Source organism: Vicia villosa, linkage group LG1, assembly GCF_029867415.1.
Source record: "Vicia villosa cultivar HV-30 ecotype Madison, WI linkage group LG1, Vvil1.0, whole genome shotgun sequence".
NCBI classification, from domain to species: Eukaryota; Viridiplantae; Streptophyta; class Magnoliopsida; order Fabales; family Fabaceae; genus Vicia; species Vicia villosa.
Genome location: NC_081180.1, coordinates 72,531,925 through 72,549,225, shown reverse-complemented (window position 1 = coordinate 72,549,225; position 17,301 = coordinate 72,531,925). Strand labels below are relative to the sequence as shown.

General features: G+C 34.0%; 1 protein-coding gene across 3 annotated transcripts; it reads left to right on the top strand.

Moving 5' to 3' along the window:
* Window positions 1-8,090: 8,090 nt before the first annotated feature.
* LOC131641760 (SUPPRESSOR OF ABI3-5-like) lies at window positions 8,091-15,897 on the top strand. 3 transcript variants are annotated; one of them, XM_058912073.1, is made up of 17 exons: window positions 8,091-8,274; window positions 8,450-8,466; window positions 8,589-8,708; window positions 8,905-8,945; window positions 9,233-10,052; window positions 10,134-10,205; window positions 10,298-10,390; window positions 10,469-10,548; window positions 10,668-10,806; window positions 11,126-11,213; window positions 11,285-11,376; window positions 11,486-11,558; window positions 12,007-12,182; window positions 12,748-12,919; window positions 13,405-14,328; window positions 14,792-14,970; window positions 15,272-15,897. In XM_058912073.1, exons 3-17 carry the CDS (start codon window positions 8,661-8,663, stop codon window positions 15,446-15,448), a joined length of 3,174 nt encoding a protein of 1,057 aa, XP_058768056.1. In that variant the 5' UTR covers window positions 8,091-8,274; window positions 8,450-8,466; window positions 8,589-8,660; the 3' UTR covers window positions 15,449-15,897. The 3 variants fall into 3 exon arrangements, with proteins under 3 accessions (XP_058768056.1, XP_058768049.1, XP_058768065.1); XM_058912066.1 differs by lacking the exon at window positions 8,450-8,466; XM_058912082.1 differs by lacking the exons at window positions 8,450-8,466; window positions 15,272-15,897 and having other exon boundaries at window positions 13,405-14,828.
* The last annotated feature ends 1,404 nt before the right edge of the window (window positions 15,898-17,301 follow it).

Here is a 17,301-nt window from a genome sequence, read left to right as displayed (position 1 = left end):
TGTACATGTATCATGCATTATTCATAAAAAGCAATCATCATCATTCGATCAAAACAATCACCACATGATCACATTATCAACATTATAATCATGTTGTAACAACATCACCACTTCAATCATATGAACACCATTATCATATCTCGACTCACCACACAGTGCATACGACAATAATACACTCCACAATTATGTACCAAGTACATCAAATCAACATAACAATAATATGGGATTTACATCATCATAATACCACGTATAACACATCCATCATAATTCAACATATTGAATTATCCACCATTGGTATAACATACATTCATCATGTAACAATCATAACAATACATAGAAATTATCATTCATCAATTCCATGTATCACAATTAGCACATAATACACAATACCCATACATTATATTCTTAAATAACCTTAATCAACGACATACACAGATACAATTACATGTCATTTTCAAAACCACATAATAATTAAATTATCTAGTGCTAATTAATTTATTTTAATCATAAAGAGCATTTCATTAGCTTCGTAACGCTTCGAACGGCAACCAAAACGGACTTACGGATCAAAAGTTATGAGTTTTATAAAAACAAGTATTTTTCAAAAACGTACAGCGGTAACCGATTACCCAAACACCAGTAATCGGTTACTGAGACTCAAAAACTCCAATTTGTCGTTTTTACTATGGGTAATCGATTACCCACCCTATGGTAACCGATTACTTCGAGTCTGCAACCCAAAATCACCATTTTTACAACACCTGCATCACTTCCAAACCATACCAGAACGTACCATAACGTATTGAAACATCAAACAACATCAACAAACACAATTTGGCATGTTTATAACTCATTTCAAACATCCAATTACTACCATACATAATCAATACAAACAATTCAACAATTCTCCCAACCCTAACATCCTACAATCTTAACATAACCCAATTGATACAAACAACATGCTCAATCTATCCTACTATATATAATCCCATAATAGAAGTTAAACGGAAGAGTCCCCCCTTACCCGAAGGTTGATTATTCGTTCTTCCTCTCTTCGCATTTCCTCGCTTCTCTGCTCTTTCACGTTCAGACTTCTCTTCTCTTTTGGTTCTATTTTCACAAATCCTTCTCTTTTCTATTTTATGAAAATAAGTTTATTATTAGCAATGGGCTTCACAATTGACACCCCCTTCTACTAAAAGCAACACTGGTCCATTAGCCTTATTTTCCATAATTCTCCAATAAATCCAATAAAATGCCAAATAATTTCAATAAATAATTTAATTTCAATTTAAATTAATTAAGGGAAAACATGGGGTGTCACCCATAGTCAGGCATACTTTCAACGTCTTATTGGATGTCACCCTTTCGAACTTGTGTGTGTGTATATATATATATATATATATATATATATATATATATATATATATATATATATATATATATATATATGCATGAAGTACCTATTACCTGATGGGCGTGTTAGGGTAATATAAAGTGACCAAGCGCCCTACCGGCGATGTTTTTGGGATAAATTGATAGTAAGAAGGGCGATGATGGTTGTAATCAACATTACACCACCAGTCGTACAAGGAGTAAACTTTATGGATCTGAACTAGGGGTGTTCGCGGTGCGGTTTGGACGATTTTTATGATAAAAGTCGTTCAAACCGCAAGAGAAAAATATGTGATTCGGTTTGATTCAGTTAACTTTTAAAAATAAAACCAAATTGATGTAGTTTGGATAGGTTCAATATTTTTTTACCATACTTGAAAATCTGCTCATATAAAAGGTTTACTTTGGCCTCCTAATTCTGTTTGAAGAAGGAAAAACATAATTTTGTATAGATTTTTTTCTAGTAGTGTACAATTTTTTTGATAGATTTTTTCTCTTTAATAAAGAGTTCTTTGTTTTTCATGAAAAAAAGATAAAATGCAAAGAAAAAAAAGCACCACAACCAAAGTCCAAAGAGAAAGACAACATTGATGAAATGTGTGTTCTTCAAAGCATTGGTACCTAGGAGTTGGTTCCTCTATCCCCTAGCAAATCTTTAGTTGGTTGTCGTTGGATTTATACAGTTATGGTTGATCCAGATGGGAAGATCGATCATTTTAAAGCTCGCTTGGTAGCCAAAGGACACACTCAGATTTTTGGGTTGGATTATAGTGATACTTTCTCGCCTGTAGCCAAGATGGCATCTGCTGGACTTCTTCTAGCCATTGCAGCCATTCGATATTGGCCTCTTCGTCAACTCGACATCAAAAATGCCTTTTTACATAGTGATCTTGAAGAGGAAGTATTTATGTAGCAACTATCTGGGTTTGTTGCTCAGAGAAAGTCATCAAATATGGTTTGTAGGCTACACAGGTCTCTTTATGATCTTAAGCAATCTTAGAGAGCTTGGTTTGGAAGATTCAGCATAGTAGTACAACTGTTTGGTATGGTCAGTAGCAAAGCTGACCATTGTGTTTTTTATTGTCACTCAGCCCAAGGGTGTATCTATCTTATTGTATATGTTGATGATATTGTCATAACTGGTAGTGATCAGCAGGGAATACTCCCGTGGAAACAACATCTCTCAAATCAATTTCAAACAAAATATCTTGGTAAACTCCGTTATTTTTTGGGTATTGAGGTGGCCCAATCTAAAGATGGTCTAGTAATTTCCCAACAAAAAATATGCTATGGGTATTTTGGAAGAAAAAAGGTTGTTGAATGCTAAACCGACTGATACTCTTATGGATCCAAGTGTCAATCTCCTACCCAATCAGGGGGAGCCTCTATTTGACCCAAGAAGATATAAGAGATTGGTTGGAAAGTTAAATTATCTTACAATCACTCGTCTGAATATTTCTTTTGCAGTCAGTATGGTAAGTCAGTTATTAAATTCCTAATTTCTATAACACTTGAATATTGTTATCCGGATTTTGAGATACAATAAATGTGTTCCAGGAAAAGGTCTTGTGTATGAAGATAAATGACATACTCAAATAGTTGGATACTCTGATGCTGATTAGGCAGGATCACCCATTGATAGATGGTCCACCTCTGGGTATTTGTTGAAGTGGTAAAGCGGCAAACATTAAAAGTTTTGAAAGTATTCCGGGTTTTATCCTCTCCATAGGGATCAGTGCGAGGGAAAAAAATTCGTTCAACGCTTTCTATGTTTTTGAGCTTGGGTTAAATTGTTTAAAGCATAAAAACGGAAAAGTAAATATTAACACAAAAAGAATTCATTCCTCGGAGAGAAGCAACTTATCAATCGTTGCATATAATCTACTTCTCACAAACTTAAACTTATCGACCAGTTATACTCAACTTACAGTACTCGTTAGTATCATCTAGCATCGCTTAAACCCTAAGTCATTTATAACCTAAAGTAGAGAGAACTACTATATCATCTCGGCGAAGATCTCTCAGCCAACCTCAACAACACATCAGACATCCATATCAATTGTATCGACGATCTCTTAATCGACATAACCAACACGAAAGCATTAAGCTTCGACACCCATGAAGATGGTTAGCTCTAAATCTATCTCTAGAATCAAGAAACTAATAGATAATCATCATAGATAAGGATTCAAGCATTATATGTCTATAACAACCCAAATCCCAAGCACAAAGCAAAAATCTAAAACAATAATCAACATATATTTGTAAAGCAGATTTTATATAATGCCATGGACAGCAAATATACATGAGTTCAAAGTAAATACACATGCAAAACCCAACAAAAGAGAAATACATAAAGAAGAAGAGAAATGAACCACAAATCTTCTGGTATGTCAACGCTGATCAATGACAAATCCATTCCAGATCATCCATATACAAGCTCCAATATTGTTTCTAAGCCTCAATCTACCAAAAAATGATGTTGAGACTCAAAAATACCTAATCCATAACCTAAAAATATTATTTTTGCCCCTTTTAACGTTTTTATGCTCATACATTTTCGCCCGGCGAATCCAGATTCACCTGGCGAACTACACCAGAACTTGAAATCTTATTTTAACAATAACTTAAGAAACGTAACTCCGATTTGCGCCTGGTTTGAAGCATTGGAAAGCTTATTCAATTTCTTATCTAACAATGATTAAATATCAACAAAATTGATGACTTTTATCATTTTTTTAGCCTTATTAGTTGATGAATTGCTTAAAATCGCGTGTTTGAGGCGGTGTCTTCGACACTTTATTACTCATGCTCCAGATGCGCATCAATACCTACAAAATGAATAGAAAACTATCAAACGATACATAAATGAATCAAAACATGAGTATAAACAAACTAAACATATTTATACACTAAACGGGAAATTATTCAACGAAATTTACACAAAAACACGATAAGTGTCACAAAACTATATATACAAAACACAACAAAATTGCACTTATCAATATTGTGTACTTGTTGGAAGAAACCTTATATCCTGAAAAAGTAAGAAACAAAGCGTAGTTGCAAGATCAAGCATCGAGGCAGAGTATAGGGCCATGGCAATTTCAACATATGAACTTATTTGGTTAAAACTGTTACTCAAGGAACTTCCGATTAAAGAAGCAAGACCAACGACACTGATGTGTGATAATTAAGATGCATTGCACATTTCTTCAAATCCAGTCTTCCATGAGAGGACCAAACATATTAAGATAGACTGTCACTTTGTCAGAGAGAAGATTGAATCATGCGACTTTGTCATAAAGTTTATCAACTATAATGATCAATTGATACATGTGTTTACAAAATCCCTGAACTAATTATCTATGTGGCAAGCTTGGTGCATTTAACTTATGTGCTTAAGCTTGAGGGGAAGTGTTGATATTTGTATATATAAAAATATAGAAAAAGAATATTCTATAGAATATTCCTTAATATGTTATAGAATTTAATAAGATATTTCCTTTGTAATTAATGCAATAAGTTGTATAGTTCCCTAGATAATGCGATTCCCGTAATGCTATTCAGTCATATGGGTTATCAAATGTCTCTTAGCTTCTCATATTTCAATAAGTGGAAATGAGGTTTCTGAAGAAGAAGGAAGGTATGATGCGATAATATCACTAAAAATTTGTCCGAACGTATATTTTCGTAGCTTTTACTAAAATACACTTCCATACCAATTTATAGAAAAATGAGGGTGACTCACTCACGAATTGTTATATGAATTTTGGTGCATCCAGAAGTGGATCTCCGTATTTGAGAGACATTTATGATTTTTCACGGAAGTGTGTGAGCATCATTAAGAATGCAATAAGCAATCCCCTAATAAAGAGAATTTCTCTATGCACCCATGCTGCTTCTCACGGACCTCTGGTGAAAAACTCAAAATAGCCCTATATTTCGGACATGCATTTGCGAAGACACCTTTTTTATAAAAAAACGCTTCCGCATATGCATATCCGAAATAATTTGAGTTATTTCAGAAAACGCAAACAGACACCCCACTCTTTGCATTCTCTTCAAACACCAAATACTCCCCAAATAAATAAAAAAACACATTTTTACCAAAAGTTGCATTGAATATTCACACTCTAAAAGTTCCATTCAAGCATTCTCAAAGCTTATTTTAACTTCAACTCAAAGCTCAAAAAATTTGTAAGTTTTCACAACACATTACCTCAAGCTCAAAGTTGTTATTAGTGTTGTTAGAATTTAGGATAATGTGTAGGTTGATGTTATTGTAGTTCAATGTCGGTGTTTGGATGTTAAAAAATGGATTTTGGATGAGTTAGGGCAAGAGGTGGAACAAATATGAAATTCCCCTCAACCAGTTTCAGATATGGACTTGTGAAATCTTCCCTAAGTTGATTTTTTTTTCAAATTTGTTTCATTCAATGGATGTTAAATCAACTGGACACCCTTCAGCGATTACCAGAATGTTGTCCCCTTCAACCGCATCTCACTATATTCTAGATGGTTAGCATGTGGGACAAGCACCATGGTCAAGTATCTGCCACAATGGTGCATCAAAGAGTTTGGACGCGTGTAGATGATACCTAGGTCTCCATTTGCGTCTGCTCTCGACACCATTACCCGCCGAGATCTCACTGCTATCTTTTAGGATTAGGAGCATCATTTGGTGCCAGAGGAGTATCGGAGTACGCGGGCCACCCAGAGCTGGTATTGTGTAGATGGATACTTGACATAGTTTTTTAAAGTGTCACATCCTATCATGACACCCAAAGCTTCTGGGTGTCCACCTAGGCCAGGCCATGACGAGCTGTTGGAGAATCAGTAGGCCACGGATGACCATGCCATTGATCTCTTGTCTATACGCCAGCAGATACAGTTGATTGGGCATGAGGCATTGGACAGAGGGATCATGCAGGAGCGTGGTGCAAAGGCAGTTGCCATAATGGAGAGGATTGTCAGTGAGACGTCCTGTGCGGCGAGTGATAGGAGGCAGAGGAGGTCGTATGGGATTAGGATTAAGCATACTCAGTAGTAACAGTAGCCTATGTTTTATCACTTTTATTTGGTGTTGTAATATTTGTACGTTTTGCACTTCCATAAGAACTATTGTACTTTAATATGTTATTTTATTTTACGTACTTTTTATTTCCTAATCATTTTATCAGATTAAAGATATCAAATTTAGTTAGTACGTTTCTCCGATTTTAACAATGTAATTATGGAGTTTTTTTCAAAAATGACAAACTCAAAGCATATTTCGCACGTGCATCTTCGAAATGTGTTTTTAGGTGCTTCCAGAGATGCATATGCGAGAAAATCTCTGATATTATAATTCAAACGTTTAAATAATATAATTTGAAAAAAAATGTCATTTCGGATATGCATATTCGAAACAACTTAAAAATGTGAAAATGATGTGTTCAAATATGTATATCCGAAGACCATTTTAGAGTTTTTAGTAATGAGTTTTTAGTAGTGTTTTTCACCATATATATATATATATATATATATATATATATATATATATATATATATATATATATATATATATATATATATATATATATATATATATAAAGAAACTCTCCCTAATAAAATATGAATCAATGAAACTACCTAGCCCATAAAATTCATGGTAAATACTATATATATATATATATATATATATATATATATATATATATATATATATATATATATATATATATATATATATATATATATATATATATATATATATATATATATATATATATATATATAAAGAAACTCTCCCTAATAAAATATGAATCAATGGAACTACCTAGCCCATAAACTTCATGGTAAATACCACATTATTTAATTTTTATTTTTTAATTAAAAAATAGAAGAAAATTTATTTGGCAATTTAATAAGTTTTAATTGGACTTTGATGTAAAATTAAGGCTAAATTACCTCCGAGGTCCTATGAGTTATTTAATTGTAACAAATCAGTTCTTATATTTTTTTTTGCTACGTGTGAGTCTTTTATGTTAACTAACGTCTGCACCGTTGATTTTTTTTTGCTTTATTTTATTTTATTAATTTTATTTTAACTTCTAAAATTCATATTAAATCCGTTTTTTCCAAAAAATATGAAAAAATAATTTAATTTTTTTTCTTATTATCCACTTCGTATAATTTTATGAGAATTTTATTTTCTGTTTTACTAATTTTCTTTAATTTTTTCTCTTGCGTGCATTTTAATTAGTTTAAAAATACTTTTATGCATTAAAAATTTTGAAAATTTTATCATACTCCCTCTGACTATTATTATAAACAAATATTCTCTTTTTAGGTTCATTGAATAATAAATGTATTTGGTCTTCTATGTAGACCAGATACATTCATTACTCAATGAAGCTAAAAAGAGAATATTGGTTTATAATTCAGGCCGAAGGGAGTATGATTCAACGATTGTCTCTAATCTATGTTAAGTGACATATCAGTATCATTAGTGTCACTTCAATATTTTAAAAAGAAATTGGGAAAAAAAGTCAACGGTATAGACGTTAATTTACATGTAAACAAAAAAAAAAACTTATAAACTAGATTGTTATAATTAAATATCTTAAAGGATTGTGAGACAATTTAGCCTAAAATTAACTTACTGTACATCATAATTAAACTCTTTTCTAAAAATTAAACTATAAAACACATTTCATCTCGAGTCAAAAGTTGTTCCAAATAAACTTCAAAGACTGCATTCTTTCTGCCTCAATTGTTCCAATTCCTTTCTCTTTCACGCGGCGCGCTCTTCGTGTCTTCTCTCTGAGAGCGACAACAACAACCCTAGATCTCTCAATCGCGACATTCAACACAGCACAATCTCCATAATCATCGGTAAAAACCCTAACTGTTGTATTTGTCCTTTGTTTTTCACCGCTCTTTTGCATGCTGATTGAAAATTTGATTTTCCTATTAGGATTATAATTTTCTGGTTAAAATCGTTTTTGATTAATCGCTTGATTTGGGAATTTTACATTAATTTGCGAATGGATTTGTTGTGTGTGTAAAGGGAGGATTTGGAAGACGGTATGTATGTTGTATTTGAGGATTACATTCGAATTGGGAGGCCAAGAAGGTCCAAAAATCATGGGAGTTATTGGTTGTTGGTTTATGGTAGATAACTCTATCTGTTTGTGCATATATTACAGGGGAGAAAGGTTTTGAGACCAATTTTGCTTCAGAATTCTGAATCTAGAGCTGGGACATTGCTGGGCAAAGAAATGGATCCTGGTCGCTATGCACTGCATCAAGGCTGGGATAATAACAGCGTAATTGTGGTTTCCTACTTAGTAAATAAATTCACCTATGTGATGTGGGGATGATGAAAACTATTAGGGCCCATCCTTAGAGAATTATGAAAGAAAGCTAGCTGTGGGGGCAGTGAGGATAAGGACTCCATTTGCCTAACCTCGTCTCATCATTCATTATTTGTTGCTGACATAACTTATTGTCTTGAATCCACAGGCTCTGGAGGGTTATGGTGCGGTCCATGAGCCAAATTTTCGGTGAGTGCAACTGCTGCTTGTGTTGCTTACTTATCATCATTCCTATGGTAATAATAAACCATGGGTAAAAAACTGTTTTCTCAAGTATTTATGTTTCATTTTCTAATAAAAAACGTTTGTAGTTAGATGGTAGTGTATTGTGGATGTCTTGACTCGTGCATGATTGGACTATTAAGATAAACCTTTCTTTTTCCATGATGTTTGTTTAAGAATTATGAGGACAGGATATTCATTTTGATGCACAGTGTTTGTTTTTCTTTCTTCCCACTTTACCCATTTTTTGGCAGGGTCGGCGACTCTTATGACGAAAGAAGGTTTATAGATGAAAGATATCCCAGGGATGCTGTATACCAGAGAAATAATTTCCATCGAGATGTTTTGGATCGGGAGGCCTACTTGCCACCAGGACCTGCTGTTGGTCAATGGAGTCAATCCAAGCGAAGGGGTTATGATGAAGATTATCCCCTTGAAAGGGAATCTAGACGTTTTCAGAGACCTTACCACGAACCATACAATCAAATGGAAGGTTTCAGGGATCGTGAGATTGACATTTACCCGGAGTATGATAAGTTTCGAGATGGTTATACCAACTATGGTGATCGAGGATATGACAAACCTGCTAGACTTGCAGGGCATGACCGTGATGATTATGCGTATGATGATTATGGCCACAAGTCCCGTGTTTCGCATCATCGAAGGGAGGATAGCCATGAGAGGAATTATGATCATGGTCGGCATAGTTATGATTCTGATTATGAAAGAGATGGAAAAAAAGATAGTAATAGGAGGCGACGTGAATCACACGATCGAGAACGAGACAAGAGATGTCTCAGTAAGGAAAAAGATCCAAGTCCCCAAAGGAAACATGAGCGTTCTCGATCGCGTTCACGATCCCATTCTCGGTCCCGATCACACTCCCGTTCTCATTCTCACTCTCGCTCCCGTTCCCAATCTCGTGGTTATGATGATAATCCAAAATCTAGGTCTCCTCGAGGTCGAAGCCATGGTCGGAGTTATCGGGAAGACAGCTATGTTGATAACCGATATGATAGAAGTGAAAGACGCAGGGACCGTGATGATAAACGTCAGCGGGAACATTATTCTGTGGTATGTGTTGGATGGTGCTTTTCTTTTTTAGGTAATTACCTCACCACTGCTGGATAATTTGACGTGAAAGCTATTTTCCAGGCACCATCTGCAACTATTGTTGTGAAAGGTCTTTCACAGAAGACGACTGAAGAAGATCTATACCAAATCCTTGTACGTTCTCTACATAAATTCTTTTGTTAAGCATCTCAATTACTCCTTCATATTTAAATTGTCTTATGACATAATCATTTATATATGTTTAGGCGGAATGGGGTCCCCTTCGTCATGTCCGTGTTATAAAGGAGAGACATTCTGGCATCTCCCGTGGATTTGCATTTATTGATTTTCCTTCTGTGGTAGTAACCCTTTTGATTTTCCAATATTGTATATTTTGGTTTCAAGAATGTTATACTAAGATTGATATTATGCATTAGGGAGCTGCACAAGGAATGATGGACAAGCTAGGAGATGAAGGTCTTGTTGTGGATGGCAGGAAGCTTTTCTTCGAATATAGGTAGTTTTAATTTTTAGGGCTTTGTTAACTAAATATTTTTAGGTTAGTTATATTCCGATGCTTTTAAGACCCGTTCTTTCAAGTTTTAGATTACATTTCTGTGCTATATATTGTTGCAGTAGCAAACCAACCGGAAGTGCAGGTCCAGACGGAACTATGAAATCAGGTCATAGTCATAAGAGCATTACAATACCATCTGATTGGATGTGCACTATATGTAGCTACATCAATTTTGCACGCCGGACTTCTTGCTATCAGGTTCATATTCTTGCATCGATTTTGCTTCTGTGTTGCTATTGTTGAATCAGTCTTTCAGCAATTTTGCATCGGTGTTGCTATTGTTGTACCAGTCTTTCATTATGCCTATTTTTATGAATTCTCATGTCTACATTAGTTGGGGCAGTATGCATTTTTCAATTGAGTTAACTATCCATTTGCAAGTGTATATGAACTATGCCTATTTTTATGAATTATCATGTCTACATTAGTTGGGGCAGTATGCATTTTTCAATCTAGTTAACTCTATCCATTTACAAGTGTATATGAACTGGTTCCAATTTTGTTCTCACTCGTGCAGTGTAATGAACCACGCACTGATGATGCTCCTGCAGCAGACATTTCTTTATCAAATTCCTCAGCCTTAGGAAAGAAAGGTTTGGAGGCAGGTTAGTATAACTGCTTTATCTGACAGATTGTATGTTTATGTTCTACAGTTAATAAGTTTGTTTGTAATTAGGTCCAACTCATGTATTGGTTGTCCGTGGATTGGATGAAAATGCGGATGAGGAAATGCTCCGCTATGAGTTTTCCAAACATGCTCCAATCAAGGTTTAATAAAATATTTTTGCAAACTAATTTATCTTTTTTCTTGGAGTGGGGGTTATTCTCAATTGTTTTTCCATTTATGTGCTTAAAAATGTTGTCTTATCAATTTCAGGATCTTCGGCTTGTGAGAGACAAGTTTACTCATGTCTCGAGGGGATTCGCATTTGTACATTTTTATTCGGTAGGTACATCTTATTCTAATGTTTGAGCAGTTGTTATTGGCATATTGCATACATTTGTTCTCCTTTTGGTTTTTTGGTCTTATGTACATAATTATAACGTCCGTGTTTTTCCTATCTTACTTCATTGTTTAATTAACGGAAGGGCATGCGATAAATCATTTGGCGATATCTTGTTTCTAATATTATCTAGTGTATTTGTACTTGAGAAAGGGTTTGAAGGGTGAATGCATACTCAGTTTTTGTAGATATTATTTATCTATTTGATGGAAAATCTAACATGACCCGTATTTAAAGAAATTCTTCCAATTTTGCTGCTTAGATAATACTTTGATAGTTATATTTCTCTATATCTATTCATTTCAAATATCTTTCTGTTGCCAGACAAAGTCATTTGGGGGTGACGCTGTCTGTTTCATCACTATTTACGTGCTATGTACTTATGTGTAGGTAGAGGATGCTACCAAAGCTCTTGACTCAACAAATGGAACCGCCCTTGAGAAGAATGGACAGATTCTAAGAGTAGCATATGCAAAAAGCATACTGGGCCCTGGATCAGGAGCGTCAGGAACTTCACAGTCAAGCAGTCTTGCAGCTGCAGCTATTGAGGCTGCAACATTTTCCCAACAGGTGTTTTATTCTTTTTTCGAATTGTTGCAGTTATGGGATTTGAGATATAAAGATGAGAGAAATAATAAAAGCTTGAATATTATTGATAATAGTTTGATAGTAAGTTTATACAAAAGACTAAAATATTAATTCCTGTTTATAAGCAAAACAATGCTTTTGTTATTTTCTTTTGCTATTTTGTTTGAGGGAGGAAAAAGGTGATATCTGAAACAATATAGTATTAAACTAGTTAAAATATAATCTTCTAAAATCTTAGCATAATTGCAAACCTTTTTTAATCAATAGAAGTGAATGGAAATATATTTACCCTAAATAATTCGTAGATAGTTTTCTAATATGACATACAGCCTCTAGGTGATTTATTTTTCTTGTCTTGGAGTTTCTTCATATTTGTACTTTTACAATCGATATTGAAATTCCCACTAGGGTTGTTTCTATCCTAATTAAATATGCCACATCATTATGTATTTATTAATGAGGCGGAGTTCTTAATTGTAGTTCTGATAGATCATTAAGTTGTCATACATGTGATAATAGATGTCTTGTGCTTTTCTCTTATCTTCAGTATGATTCTGTCGGATGGGCTCCCAAAGAATACAATCCAGATGACAAACAATCTAATGGTCCTGAGCAGACTGGTACTGATGCTGGTGCACCGCAATCAGGCTTTGTTTGGGATGAAGCATCTGGCTATTACTATGACGCCACTTCTGGGTTTTATTATGATGGGAATACTGGTATGTTTCTTGGTTGAATTGATAAAAAAAGCTTATATTGAGGAACTTGTTAAAACTTTCCTAAAACACATTTAGGACCTGTATTTCTGAAGTTGTTCCATTTAATTTTAGATATTTAAGACTTCTTTCTTTATTTAGATATTTTTTTTGGAATGAGCCAAAGCTCTAAAACAAGTTGTAGGGTACCCAAAACATTCATGTTGATTCTTCACTTATAGTTGGTCTAGGAGTGCCAGTACTTTTCATGTTTCTTTTTTTTCTTCATTCACTCCTTTTTATTATCTCATATAATTGGGTTCTGTTAGAAAGCACGAGCCTGCAAAATTTTGCAGAACTCCCTGTATGTGCAGTTCTCTGGAAAAGTTTGCATATTGGGCCAAATTGTTTTACCTGCATACTTGAAACACTGATATACTTGTTAAAATGTTATTTTGTTCTCTCTTTCTCTTATTATTTTTTCATTTTCTACATTCTTTGTGACCTAGGTCTTTACTATGATGGTAATAATGGGATCTGGTATTCATACGACCACCATACTCAGCAGTATATCCCTTGCACTGATCAAAATCAGAATAAATCATCTAATAACGAGTCTGAACCTTCAAAGGCTCCTGATGGTTCAAGCACTAAAAAAGTAGTGATTTCTGCACCTGCTACTACTGTTACTTCAAATGAGAAGCCAGCTTCACTGGCAGATGCTGTTCAGGCTGCAGCAGCAGCTGCTTTAGCTGCAGAGAAGAAAGAGAAAGAAAAATCGAAGGAGATAAAACTTGCTTCAAAAAGCAGTATTCTAGCAAACAAGAAAAAAATGAACAATGTCCTGACAATGTGGAAGCAGAGGAGTCATGAGGGACAGGCTACTCGAGTAGCACTGGAGGACAATCAGTTACCTGGTTCTGTTGAGGATAAGTCATATTCTTCTGCACATTCTGCAAAGAATAAATTAAAAACTGAGACAGCACCAAGGGAAATTAACGTGTCTAATCTGGGTGGTCACACAACTGCACAGGTTGCTGCTATTGACTCTCAACCACAGCCACGGCCCTTCAGTAATAGCCTCGGGGGCACTCTGATGGGGGTTATAAGGGGCTCAGGACGAGGGGTTGTTAGATCAGATACTTATTCTGGCTCTACGTCTGCCACACCATCTATGTCCGCTTCTTCAGCAAATGTTGATGCCCAGACCACTCCTTTTAAAACAGATGTATCTTCCCTGGGTTCATATACACCATCAGTGTCTGTTGGAAGTGGACGAAGAAGGTTTTCAGAAATGCCACTCTCTACTTCAACTCATAAGGAACAATCTCAAACAACAACCTACAGAGATCGGGCAGCTGAGAGAAGAAGTTTGTATGGCTCGTCATCTTCAGTTGGCAATGATTTGTCTGACCTTGAAATTGGGGATTCAAGTAAGATTGCTTAATTTGTGTAGGATTTCTTTTCTTGAGTTCAAGCATTTTGAAAACTTGCTGAGGTGTGCAGGAAATATTTGTTTCACAGTTTTTAGTTGTTCATCATACTTAAAAAATTGTCTGTTTCCTGATGAAAAGGCTTGGTGGATAGAGAAAGCTTTGGTTTTGCATTAGGTTTTCAGTACTATTAAGCTTTTGGGAAATCAAATAATTTTCTGTGTAATTAATGTTTTATCTCCCTGCTTCTTTTTCGATAGCTGTTGGTTTATGTATATGTGAAAAAAAAGAAGAGAAGTAGCTATTTTTTCTGCTGATTCCCAAATTTTACATGCTGAATGCAAGTATTAAATACCCAAATAGTAGGTTTGCAAACCAAATGGGTTGCAGGTATATTTTCAGCTCAGATGTGTATATTGACTTTTGAGAAAACATTTTGTTTCTATCAATTGTGTTCTTGAAGCTCGAGATTTTGCATCAAGGAGAGGTGACACAATGCCTTTCCCTCCTGGGGTTGGTGGGGGACGCACTGTTGGAGATGTCAACCTCGATACCTTTGAGGTGATTACGGCAGACAAAGCGATTGATGAAAACAATGTTGGTAATCGGATGCTCCGCAACATGGGATGGCAGGAAGGCTTGGTATCAATTCATTCCCTCTACTAAATAAGTTTTTAAATTTATATTGGAGTTGTTTGGTGGAGCTTGATACGATCCTTTGTTTACATTTGCAATCAGCTCCAACTTTCAAAATTTTATTTTTTTAGATGTGCTTGAGTAGTGCTTAAATCCCTAGAGAATTTACTTTTTCTTCAAGAAGCACTCCCAAATAATTTGGACGGAATAGTCTCGGACATTTGGTGTTCTCTCAAATTATCTTTTGACTGATTCTAACATTTTCACATTATTTTGTTTCTTGTACTATGGATAATTTGATGCACAGGGACTAGGAAAAGATGGAAGTGGAATGATAGAGCCTGTCCAGACACAAGCCATGGAAAATAGAGCAGGACTAGGTAGTCAGCAGAAAAAGTTGGACCCTAGCTTGGAGGTTCAAGCCGGTGATAGCTATAAGATGCTTATTCATAAAAAAGCACTTGCCAGGTTTCGAGAAATGTAAATTGAGGTTTGAGCCCATATTTTAGGATTTTAGTTTATATTGATACTAGTAACAAACCCGTGCATTCGCACGGGTTCTGGTATTCTATCCGCAATGGTTTAAGATCGCATTTGTTAATTAGCAAAAAGAATTAAAAATAAAAATAGGAAAATGACTACAACAAATAATAGTTTAAAAAGTTGGAAAAATTAAAAACCAGAATGTTGTATCATTTTGTAGAATTGATGTGGGGCAAAATGATGTATTTAAATATGAAGCGTGAAACAGCTTGGCGAAGGATGAGGCTGGATCAGTCTTATTTACCAGCATATAAATATTATTTTTTTTTAATATTATTTATGAAAATATTTAGATCAATAATAAATTTGTTCCCATTTATAAATATATTATTTTTTAATGTCAAAATAATATATTTAAATATGAAAAAGAAAGGATTGGAAGTCAATACAAGTTTATAAAAACATTTGAATGAATAATACTTTTTTTTACATGTAAAGAAATATTTGGATCAAAAATATATTTGTAACCGTATTTATTTTACTCATCACCAAATAAAATTAAATACATTGAAAACATTTCAAATAAATAATAAATTTAAAATCTGTACTTTATGGAAGAAATATGATTATTAAATATTTAAATAATTACATTTTATTATACTTTTTCAACATAAAGCAATGTGTAAATTATTTTATCATTTTTTATGAAAAAACTATCATTTTAAATGAGAAAAGAGTGTCACTTTTAAAAAGAGGCGTACAAAAATAAATTGATAATCAATTATTTAATAAAGTTTTATTCATATATTGTTTTACTTCCATAAAAGTTATAAGATAACAGTTATGCGATAAATGGTGTGGTAGAAATCTTAATGGAATTTTCCTACCCAATTTTAGGTTCGATTTCCAAATTTGTCTCATAATCAATAATAAAACATATCTTAAATAACATAATAATAATAAAAATAATAATAATATAACTGTCAGAAATAGTTTATTTATAATTAAAAAGTGAATAAAATAGCAATGTTACATACATACATCACTTCAGAGCAGCAACATTATTGCAGGCATTACCAGTTCATTCCAGAACAAATTCATTTTAAGAGAGCAAATTGATAAATTAAATGACAACATATATTAATCCTTAAATTAGTACTACATTGAACATATTCTCAATTTTATTGAAGATAAAGTTACTGTATACTACATTGACCCTTACATAAAACAATGAACATGTGTGTCCCTTTTGCCATGAGATCCATAAACCTTACTTGCAGTCATCATGGACTGTCATACAAAATGCTGCATTTGCCTGTTGAATTGCAATAGCAGACACATCATAATCATCAACGTCAAATTGATAATAGATTTATAAAAACCAAGAATATAATTCTACTTACATGATACCTTTAGAGCAGGTTCATCATAGCATGGAAAACACCTTGCATCTACAACCTCAAACTGTTGCTGCCATTTTTTTTGTTCACTTCTCCATCAACTTAAGTAATTAATGATCCAAAATAAATAATTTTTGTTGATGAAATAAGCTCGCGGGACCAAATTAATAAATTACCTATATGCATCATCAACAACAGTAAAGGGATGTGGACTTAACTCACCAAATGTTGCTCCTTTGTATTGTGCCATCAAATGAAAATCATATAAATGAGGAAGCTTTATGAAAAAGTTCACAATAATCAATATATTCCCGGTGAAAGACTCTTGAAGCAAACCGTTAATATTGCACATGTTAATACAACATGAATGAAAAGATGAAAAATCACACAAAAGACACCGTCTAAGGCGCTTTGGGAACCAAAATGTGTATATAAATTTCATTGATTTGGTATC